The following is an 11,081-nucleotide window of genomic DNA, read 5'->3' on the forward strand; positions in this document are numbered from 1 at the left end:
TAAGGCGGTAGGACGCGGCATCCAAGTTGAAGGGTGTCCCGTTTTATCATGGACACCGACGCAACTCAGGACCTCAAAAACAAGAGAAATGAAAGGACCTTCGAGGTACGCTTCGAGCAGTGGTGGGATTGACCACCTTGCTCCCCCAACCCCCAAAAACTAAACACCCTACGTGTTATTTCTGTGCCTTTTCTTAAAAAAAAAAAAGCATGAAAACATTGTTTCAGTGTGACCGTGACTTGATCCAAACCCGATGTAGATCCGGTTACGTCCCTGGAATATACATGCCCTAACCCTAGAGATGGAAAGGCGAAGCCAAAGCACCAAAGCTTTTCCTCCTCAGCTTTTTCTTTCTAATTAAAAAAGAAAAAAAGGTTGAATTGGCGCAATCCGAATCTCCGAGTTTCAAAAATTCCACCGCTTCCCACACTGTTCCTTCATTGTACACTCTACAGAACCAACAATCTCTCCTTTTGTTTCTTTCTATCTGAAACAAATGGGAACTAAGCGTCGCGTGGAATCCGACTCCAATGCGGAACCCCTGGATTCTACGGTACTGGTGTTCCTTTTTCGTCTCTCTAAAAATTTTCTGGTTTTTAGATCTGTTGGGTAATGCAGGTAGATAAAAATGTTATTTTATTATTATTATTTTCTTTAGGTTGCTCGTTTTTTGAAATCTTTCTTTGTTCTTGTAGTCACTGGGATCAATAAATGTTCTTCCTGGTTAATGCTGATAGTGCAGCTAGTCTGAAATTCAGCCTGTGCTTTCCCTCTTTTTCTGTCGATGATTGAGGTTTTGATGATAGTTTGCTTTGTCATCTTTGGTTAAATTTTTTGGCTGCAAGTCTGTAGCTTTGAGATGCTATAGTTTAACTAAATTATATTTTTTTGTCTTTTTGTTTTTTAGATTTTATTTTTATTTTTTGTTTCTTGGTGTGGGACAGCTCCGGAGCAAACGGGTAATCGCCGGGCCCCCTTTTGATCTGCAGCGAGCTCGGTCGTCCCAACAACACGTTCGTGCGCTCAATATGCAGTTTGCGAGGTTTTTTTTCTATGCTGACATATTTTTTCCTTATATTCTATCTCCTGTTGCTTTGAAAAAATTAACCAGCGCAGGAGCACTCCCAACTTTCCAGTTGAGTAGGGAATATATGTCTAAGGTTGCAGAATATACAGACGCACAAATTGTTGTTCAGAAGAAAAAAAAAATAGAAAGAGAAAGATTTTTTTTTTTTTTGAAGAAACTGGCACCCTTAATGGTGGTGAACTGTGTCTTCTATTGAAATGCCAAAAGTGAAATCCTGAATCCCACCAAACGTAAACCCTTAGAGCGGAAACAATTCAAGGGAAGCACTTAGAGTTACATTGCTAGGGAAAAAGCACCAAACACCTAATTGAGAAAATCAGGATACAAAACTTTATGGTTTTGCTCTACGAAGCTATGTAGGAGAAAACAAAATTATGTTTCATTAGCTAATTCGTGTCTTCATGTAACCTTTTCTAGGTGAACGCTTGAGATCATGTACTACTGTGAGAGAAAAAATTTAGGGTAAGAAGGAAAGAGTATAAAAATATCTTTCCAGTATCTATTGGTACACCACGTAATAGCTTATCCCAATTAATTTTTTAGTCGGTAATTAATTTTTTAGTACCGACCTTATTGTGAATATTGGGCGTTCAACTTTTAATACATTAGGGCTTGGTATCAGCTGCAAGTCCTTGCTTGATGGCACTTGGCCAACTCTGTTGGAGCTTTGCACTCCAAGACCTACAGTCAAGCCTGGCATTAATACTTTAAGGCCACTAAATTGTTTTGTTTAGATCATTCATCTTGCATACCTTCTCAGTCTAACCACTCTGGCTGTCGTCTTATCTGCATGAACAGCTGGGTGCAATCACAGCTTCAAAATCATCCTGATGAGCTCTGGGAAGATGGTGTCCAAGATTATCTGCGTCATGCATCACAAATTATGGTTTTTCCTTTTCACCTTTACATTCTTCTTCTTCCAGCAATTTTTGTGTCCCTAGATTTTGCCAATTGAAGTCATGGTGTATATGTATATAGGAACATTTGTTGTCGCTGCAGTACTATGCAGTAAAACGCTACAGTAGCATAAACACCTGTCTTTCTAGTAGGCATCAAGTGTGTATTCCAATCATATGGATGCCTTTGCCATGATTTATCAATAGGTTTAATCACCTTGTTACAAAACTAATGGAACAAAAAAAGAAAAGCTAATGAATCAAAATTTGTGAAAACAGAAATATTTTGAGAATGATTAAGAAAATCACATTGTAATCAATTTTAATGATTTACCAAATGAAAGTAATGAACTAATCAGAGTAAGCAAATCAAAATTTGTTTTCTTCAGATGGTTGGATCTATTAAAGTTGTTGGTGTACCAAGTGAAGAAATGTGTCATATACCATAACTTGAGAATAAGGAACAATTATCATTAATCAATATGTGAACATAATTAAACTAAATCTGAACCTAAAAGACAAAAAGTAATAGTCAAACAAATCAAATTAAGTATTAGCAAATTCAGAAATGCAATTAATGATAAAAAAATCAAACAAGCAAGTGTTGAGCCTGACAAATTTGAGTAGACAATAGACATAGATGATTGTGCTGACATGGCTGTTCGTTGAATTTAGGGGGTTTATCACTGTTTTGGTGTTGAGTCTGACAAATTTGAGTAGGTCTAGACGACTGTGCTGCTGTTCGTTGAATTTAGGGGAGTTGGAGCTGTATCTGCAGCTGCACAAGCACCCAGTACAGGTGCAGCAACCTCCTTAAGGTGTTCATGTTATGTGGCTCTGTGTAAGTTTTGCTTCATACGCAGGAAAGAGCATCATGTGCTATAGTAGTTCAGAAAAAAGTTTAACGATCTTTTTAAAATCACAAGACAGTTCTGCTGATGCACTTGACAAATAATTCAGAAAAAATGCAGTGAATCTGGGATGAAAAATATGATTCTTGAATTGCTAACTGCCGTATGTAGAAGAGTTAGGAAAACTGTACACCTAAAATACAATTATCAAATGTTGCTGTAGTTTGATGGTTATTTTTTAACAGGAAAAATTTCATTAGACTCCAGTGGAGGGTTGCACTCATAGGTGGAGAAATCTTATGCTTCTTAGAAACAAATGGATGTGTTTCTGTCTAGGTAGACACTTTGTTGGGTTACCACTATAACTATTGCTTAGTTTCTTGTTTTGGAAGTTCAGGTGCTATGCAGGAAATCAATAATTTCAGTTGTTACACTGAAACCTTATGATATGAGGTTGATGTCTGAACCTCCTTTTAAGGCCAACCATCTAACAGAGTAACAGTATACTGGAGGCCCAGGTTCCCACATGAATCTGATTGGACATTCAGAATTATAATAGGGCATAGCTAGTGAAATACACACTTTTAGTTTTAGTATTACCATACCAGTCTGAGTATCTCTGTCCATCTGTCAGGTCACATATAACAGGAGCCATTTTCTTTAATCTTAGATGTTTCATTGCGATGCTTGCCCTGCCGGGGACATGCAAACTTCTAATATGCTATTGTGGTGATGCAACACACATTTTGTCTAGATTGATTTGCTTTTTCAGTTTTCCTTGAAACAAAGTATATTTTATGTTTCAATGGCTAGTTGCTATTAATTTTAAAGTTGCTTTGCTCCTAGTTCTCAGAAGAGAAGGAAAGGAGGCTGTTTTTCCTCATAATTTACTTAAACAATTGCCTCATAATTTTTACTAGTTCTTGTTTTAAAGGATTATAGTGTGGCAATTTGACAACCTTTCCTAGTTTCGTAGCAAGAGAATGGAGCCTTGGACTTCCTTTTCTTTGTGCAGAACCAAGTTGATTTTAAATTATCTACTTATCTAATTAAGGTATCCACCCAGTCTGCTTGATGTTGCCACTGTCGAATGGTTTTGTAATGTTGAAAAGAACATTCCAATTGTTTCTGGAGATAGGGATTTCAAAGTCTCCCTGTTGGGTATGAGCAAAAGTCAAATAGACGAATGCCACTTGAAATGTTTTAGGGCGTCTTATCTAGAGCCAGATGGCAATATATGATGGTTGATTTTATGGCTCCTTTTTTTCTTGCTTCAGTTGTTTGCTTGGTTTTGTCATGTATTCATTTGTATTACTGTTGCTGGTTTTGCTTCTGTGTTTTACTGATCTCTCTCTCTCTCTCTCTTATGGCAACTGGTCTATAGGAAAAATTTAGTGATGTTGTAGAATGGCTCAAAGCAAACTCAACAGATGCTGAAAGCTTGCCTAATTCATCTCCTCCTGATTTAGAAAAAAAGGTGACGACAGATATATGGGCAGGAGCTGATTTGCCTAAATCAGATAACAAGTCTTTTACCTTCCCTAGTCCGTTCTTTGGAAGCAATGGATCAGGCCCAGGGTTCTCAATTTCAATGTTAAATACTAAATCTGGATCTGCTCCATTTTCGTTTGCTTCCAGTCAGGTGCCAGGACAAGGTAGATACCATATTTACAATGTTTCCTTTTCCCCGCAATTAAACTATGACAGTTTCACTTTTTTTAGAAATAAACGTTACTAATTTTTCTGTGCAACTGAACTATAAGTTCTTCATTTTCTTTTAGGAAGCAAAAGCTTAGCCCCTGTTGTGACAGAAACTGCTGAAGATGTTAATGATGGTATGTTCCCCAATGACTCTGTGCTTCTCTTTCATACAAGAAATATTGATATTGTCTACAATGAATATCTTTAATGCTTATGTTTCGTGCTCTTGGCTATGCAAGAATTTATCTCTTGGATGCGTCCTAATTTGTCTAAACGAGGAGTCATGTACAAGTTGTTCAACACCCTAAGAAAACTAATTGAGACTGGTCAGTTTGCTTCAGTCCAACTCAGTTGACTATAAATAAATAAATACATATATTTATATGAAAACAAATTAAAAAACATATATAGCTATACGAGGAATACACACAGATGCACACATATATATGCATCAGGGATTAATTGGCTAACCAAGGACTAAGTTACTTGTTTGACCAACCCGTCACTGGTTTGAAATACAGGTCAGTCGATGGCCAACTCAACTAACTAGTTGGACTAGGTAGCCAACTAGTTGGGATTTTGACAACTATGGCTGCATTCTGACTATGACTAAAGCTTTAGATACTTGAAGATTTGCTCCACATGTAGCCCTCCTCTTGTACTTGATGAGCCATAGTTACAGGAAACTTCTTTATAAAAGGGAATCATGCTTCTGCTAACACACTTCAGAAGCTAGAAGCTTGAGACTTCGTTCAAAGAAGGGGAAGGTTAGAGAAACTATTTTCTCATTTATGAGAAGCTCATCTTGTTCAGAATGAGACTGGTGCTACAATTATTTCTTTTCATTTCATAGCCTGCAGAGGGCCTCTCTAATGAATGGGTTTCTAAACTTACTTTTCCTCCTATGTGCCATGCAATGGACGTGGGGGAAGGGGGGAAGGGGAATGAGAAGAGGTAAACAAAAAAGGATGAAAAAGAATAATAAGATGAGAAAAAGGGTAGAGGCTGCAATACCCGTTATAGGATTATAAATTAAAATCACATAGATGCCCCTACGTGTAGGTGAGGGTAGCTTTAGCACAAGACTTAGAAGGTTTGCTATTCAGGCAAACTCAGACACCGCTGAGGTACTCTAAGCCTAGGTGGCTCAGAATGATTAGGGACCCTGTGCAATAATCTAGGCATAGCTTTGACTATATCTAATGGGTTTCATTTGTATTCTCTTGGTAATGGTTGAGTTAGATTTATATTTAGTTTTTGTTTCTCTGCATGTGAAACTCACTCACTTTTGAGTAGTTATTATTTGATTAACTGGATAAGTTAAAAAACTGATTCCAGACCAAATCATTCTGTTTAGGGTTACCCAAGACTCAAGGGAGTTTTTTTTTTTTTTTAATCTATAGTCATCTTGCTCCTATTTTATTGACTTAAATGAATTTTTTTTTTTTTATGATATTTTTTGCCTTCTTTCATGCCTTGGTTATCAAAAGTACAAGATTGTGTGGTGAATAAGTTTCTTAGATAATATATGTTTTTGCAAATGCTTTTATTTGACTGTGATTTTTTAATCTTTTATTTGCAAACTGGGATTACTCATACCAGTTTTTGCCATGAGACCTATTTCACGTGGTTCCCCTTTTGACTCCTTGTTGTTTCCCATTCTTACAGAAGTCATATTGCAAATTGCACAATAATTGCTCAATCCCTGTTTCTGCAGTCACATCTTTGTGATATAGCAAACTAACTCCCTAGAGATCAAAACATTTGACCTTCTTCAAGTTAAAGTGCTTAAGCCGGCTTCCTTGCCAGGTGGACAAAGCTATTGTTGGTGTTCAGCAATAATAACTGTCTCAATCTTGACAAGCAAACATCACTTTAGCTGCAATAGCAATGTTACTACAATGAAAGATAGTAATTGGCCCATATTAGTTACCAGACCGTTTCTTATCAATCTCAATTGTGTTTTGCCACAGTTTTCAGGTTCCTTGACTAAATTGGCATGACTTTCTTGGCCCTACTTTTGTCATGTATCCTGTTTTGTTCATGTATCCCACCAATTTGTCCTAGCTTGATGTGATTATGTGTGAATTTCATCAAACTCATGCCTTCTTTATATTTGAAAAACAGTTTTTGAATTGTTGCATGTATTTAGTCTGTGAGTAAGTGTAAACTACATGGGCCTTGTAAATGGGATTCTCTATGCATTTGGCAAACTCATTTTTGTGGATTTCAGATGATGAAACAGAACAACCAAGCAGTCCCTCTTTGAAGAGGACCGAAGAGCATGGTATTGTTGTGGTACATGAAGTCAAGTGCAAGTTGTATGTGAAGGTATCAGTTTACGTATCATGATTTTTTATAATGGTTTTAGGCTTGAAACTGTTTTCTCTCATTTTGTTCTGGCTTTACATTGCATAATACTTTTGTTACTCCTGCATTCTTAATTTTCAGTAGTTGATCATTTGCATTGGACCTATGTTGCACTGTTTGATGCAACCTTGTCACAAGGTTGCAGAAGCACTATGGATAATGCACTCTAACTTCCAAATACAATATTTTAGAAAAACAAGGATAAAAGTGAAAAGAAGTTCTGGGAAAAAAAGGAAAAAAAATGCATTTATAAGCAAAAATAAGCATGAATTTTGAATGACTCTTAGATATGAATCATATGATTCATTATCAAAAAATTGAGGCAAATCTAAATAAACAAAGTATCTTTAAATTGGATCTGAGCAGACATAGTATCAACGTTTGTTTCTCTTCTTCAATGATTCTCTTTCCTTGTCAATCAATGGACTGACTTAGGCTCTGCCCTATATATATATATATATATATATATATATATAATATTTATAGTTTCCCTCGATTATTTCTTTGTGTATTTCCTTGTTGAATGATTTGTCTTTGGCATTGAATGAAAAAGAGATAATACTGTTGGGAGTGTCATGTATATAATAGTCAGGATCTAGTTACTTGAATTTTGGTGAATACCCTTATTGATACTGACACTAAATCTGACATACCAACACTGGCACACTGGTATATATAGCCTTGTTGTTGGTTTCACCACAAGTTTACGCCTGTTTCTTTACCTTAATTTTTTTCAAAAAAATTCTCTTTTGGACATTTTTAGCCAGATGATCCAGCGGACAAAGGATGGAAAGACATGGGCGTTGGCCAACTTTCAATAAAATGCAAAAAGGATGCTGCTAAAGCTACCAAAGAATCCAAACCAACGATCGTAATTAGAAATGATGTATGGGTGGTTTTCGTATTCTCCTTATGCTAATTTTGGAATCTAGACTGCTCCTTCTTTTAGATGTTTTTTGCAGTGTCCACGCCCATTTGCTGATGAGACCCAATTACTATTACATTTGTTACATCAAAATGTCAATTTATGTCTTCTTTGTCTTTTTTAAACTATCGTTTCTTTTGTTGCTTGTTTGCAGGTTGGTAAAGTGTTGTTAAATGCCTTGATATATCCAAGCATCAAAATGAACGTTCAGAAGAATACAATCACTACAATATTTCACACTCTGGTAAAATACTTTTGTCTCAAAATAGCTCTATGATTGTCTATGGTGATCCTAATGTCTTTCATTTAGAAGCACAAAGAGTACCTGTGTGATAATTGATAAAGCAGTTATTATGAATTTTGCCTGCATTATGGTCTATCTCTTGATCTTTAGTTCTTTAATCTTGCACTTGTCATCCTTTCTTTCTGTCAGCTGTTAATTGAATGAGATATAATGAATAGACTACGCTTTCTAAATTTCTAGTTGTCTTGTTCTATGTACCTAAATTTCTAGTTATGTCTTGTACTATGTACCTGTCTGAAGCTACATACACAGGCATGGGCACATGAACAGACACGCCCCCTCTTTTTGTGCCTAATCTCAACAAGGTCTCAGCAAATCTCCCGTCATGAATTTTTGGAAAAATATGCATACTAAAGCTTCACTGGAATAGGACAACATATGGCATCATGGCTGCAATTTCCTGGACAATTTTATGTAAAAAATAAGTATCCATGGAGTGTTATTATCCAAAAGTTTTGCACATCGATACCTTAGCCCTCTGGAGGTGTCTCAAACGAACATAGATTGCAATCATGTAATCCTTTTTGGCTTAATGGTAAACTTGCTACACTATAAGATTCAAACTCCCTCATGCCTCCTTGACTCTCACACTTATCCTTGATGTAATTGGCATGCACCACTACTTAATGCAGTTGAGTGCCTAAGTGTGGAAACTTTACTGTCATACTACATCTAGGAATCGAATTTGGGTTTTAATTCTGTTGGTGCATGATATAGCTTACTCTATGCAGTTAATTTGACGCTATTAATACAGTAACATAGTCACGGTTTGTGCTTTTATTTTGGTGTTGGTGCATGATATAGCTTACTCTATGCTGTTAATTTGACGCTATCAATACAGTGATATAGTCACAGTTTGGGCTTTTATTTTGGTGTTGGGGCATGATGTAGCTTACTCTATGCAGTTAATTTGACTTTATTTATACAGTAATATAGTCTATAAGTTATACAGGCAAATATGCATCCCATCCCCATGTAAGCGTAATGCTCTCTCTCTCTCTCTCGCTAATTCTGTAGTTCTCATTCTATGAGCTTCTTTTGACTTTGTTCAGGCTGTTGGAGATACTAGTGGGAGTGAGTCAGGAACTGCTGTTGCTCGTACCTACTTACTAAGAACAAAAACTGAGGAGGAGATAAACAAGCTTGCAGAGTCCATCAGAGAATATACCCCGTCATCTTAAATTCCATCCTTATCTGTACTATTTTGTAACATGTAATACATGTGCTTCGTAGAAGAAAAGTCACACCTGCATATCTTTACCTACAATGGCTGCATATAATGAGTTCAATTATTTATGCTTTTCTTCATACCCAATTTTCCTACTAATGGACTGGCAGGGGTTACGCAACTGCTGAAAATCCACAACCCTGAAGGCCTATTCAATGTACACTACAAATTGACATGCTTATGAATATATACTGTGTTCCTTCAGTCTACATTTTTTATATCATTCCCGTTGCGCACAATAGTTCAAATTGAAATTTTTACCTGCCAGGGTGACTCGTCTATGGAAGCGAGTTATGAACTTAATTTTCACAGGATGTCGCCTACCTCGGATTGAACCCAGCGACAAGAGAAATCAAGACTTTTGCCAGCTGGAGGCCTCTCAACTTGCGGTGAGGGGTACATGGGATTAATTGGTTTGGCCCTAAAGAAGGCATTCGATTAGAATGATAATTCACGTTTGATGAGTTGCTCATTTTCAGGTGTTTCTTTTGCTGATATCACTGTATCTGCCCAGTAAACTAGATTTTTATTTTCCTTCTCCAGTTCTTGTTTCTGCACGTCTCAGAAGAGAAACGGAAAGTGGAACAGAAAAGACGGGAGTGTAACTTGCACTGTATTTTCCTGCATGTTTTCCATTGCTTTATCAAAATAACAAATACATGTTTGCCTTGCATCGTTTTACGTGGTTCGGAGCATCATGTGTTGATTAGTCAAGAGATGAAGATATTCGCGTTTAAGTTAGCAATACACTCGGTTGGCAACCCAAGGAAAGTATTCATAAAACTATCATTGATGGGGTCAACGGTCGCCACCCCAACCAGCCTGCACCTTCCTTTCTTGTTCAACCTCTCTCCTTTTCCAAATCTTATTCTCCCTTTTGATTCTTCAGATGTCAGTATGGTGTCCACTATTAAGGGAGGAGCTCTGTATAAACTCCCCACTGAGAAATAGAACTCAGCCTTGAACTTTAAATTCACCTGTAAAAATGACAAAGGAAATATGAGATGCAATATCTATACGTCGAAATTAGGAACTGCTGCTGAATGAGTATCTCATGAAGTTGCCAGTTCTTGGCTCACCTTTCCTGTCTCCTCCTCGATTTCCCCAGTGAACACTTGCGGAACAATCTCAATCTTCAAAAATGGTGGCAATGGCAGCCCGAGGAATCTGGTTGTTGCAGTTTCCAGTGGCGGGATATACAATGTTGTGATGTCGAATGTGGCCAGGATCTCCCCTTTGCTGGTTCGGCGTCCTGTTGCTGTTCCTGTGCCACCTTCTGCATTGTAGGCGAAGTCCGGGTACCTTGCAATTCCAAGACTGCAAGAATTGAGACTCTGAAATTTTATGCAGCAGGACTCATCGTTACTTGGCTGGCTATCTGTTTTTGCTCTCCTTGGCTGCTCTGAACTTTTACCATATGCTGAGCAGGAGAAGGAAACATGGCTCCTGTGCTTCTCAAGGATGGCTTTTGAGAGGTGAGTACGGAGGATGGAGGAGCTTGAATTTATTTTGCAGGTGAGCATGTTGGCCTTGAATGTTCTTCAAATCTCTTCTGAAGATTTTGTACAGCACTGGCTGGATGGCATGGCGGAGATGTAACTGAACTTTTGAAGGTCTGGGTGCAGGAAATATGAGGTGCTATATTTTTCCTGCCTTATCAACATCCCTCCCCAAAATCGCAAGGGCCACCTGGCAATGCTGGATGGACCACAAAGCAAG

General features: G+C 37.5%; 2 protein-coding genes across 3 annotated transcripts; one reads left to right on the forward strand and one right to left on the reverse strand.

The window, feature by feature from the left end:
* The first annotated feature begins 289 nt into the window (after positions 1–289).
* On the forward strand, positions 290–9,571 carry LOC116248916 (uncharacterized). Of its 2 annotated transcripts, XM_031621950.2 has the most exons (9): positions 290–553; positions 945–1,042; positions 1,886–1,973; positions 4,219–4,489; positions 4,616–4,669; positions 6,769–6,866; positions 7,669–7,791; positions 7,985–8,074; positions 9,187–9,571. In XM_031621950.2, exons 1-9 carry the CDS (start codon positions 497–499, stop codon positions 9,313–9,315), a joined length of 1,008 nt encoding a protein of 335 aa, XP_031477810.1. In that variant the 5' UTR covers positions 290–496; the 3' UTR covers positions 9,316–9,571. The 2 variants fall into 2 exon arrangements, with proteins under 2 accessions (XP_031477810.1, XP_031477812.1); XM_031621952.2 differs by lacking the exon at positions 7,669–7,791.
* Positions 9,572–9,964: 393 nt separating this feature from the next.
* On the reverse strand, positions 9,965–11,041 carry LOC116248454 (uncharacterized). Its single transcript, XM_031621249.2, has 2 exons — positions 10,442–11,041; positions 9,965–10,339 (listed from the first exon to the last, which is right to left on the reverse strand). The coding sequence occupies exons 1-2, from the start codon at positions 10,883–10,885 to the stop codon at positions 10,073–10,075; spliced, it is 711 nt and encodes a 236-aa protein (XP_031477109.1). The 5' UTR covers positions 10,886–11,041; the 3' UTR covers positions 9,965–10,072.
* Between the last annotated feature and the right edge of the window lie 40 nt (positions 11,042–11,081).

The sequence above is a fragment of the Nymphaea colorata genome, chromosome 2 (assembly GCF_008831285.2).
Source record: "Nymphaea colorata isolate Beijing-Zhang1983 chromosome 2, ASM883128v2, whole genome shotgun sequence".
NCBI lineage: Eukaryota > Viridiplantae > Streptophyta > Magnoliopsida > Nymphaeales > Nymphaeaceae > Nymphaea > Nymphaea colorata.

Coding starts and splice junctions, on each gene's coding strand:
- LOC116248916 (XM_031621950.2), top strand. CDS start 497: ATGGGAACTAAGCGTCGCGTGGAATCCGACTCCAATGCGGAACCCCTG. Junction 1,043..1,885: donor CTCAATATGCAGTTTGCGAG/GTTTTTTTTCTA, acceptor CTGCATGAACAG/CTGGGTGCAATCACAGCTTC. Junction 4,670..6,768: donor TGCTGAAGATGTTAATGATG/GTATGTTCCCCA, acceptor TGTGGATTTCAG/ATGATGAAACAGAACAACCA.
- LOC116248454 (XM_031621249.2), bottom strand. CDS start 10,885: ATGCTCACCTGCAAAATAAATTCAAGCTCCTCCATCCTCCGTACTCAC. Junction 10,340..10,441: donor TCGAGGAGGAGACAGGAAAG/GTGAGCCAAGAA, acceptor TCATTTTTACAG/GTGAATTTAAAGTTCAAGGC.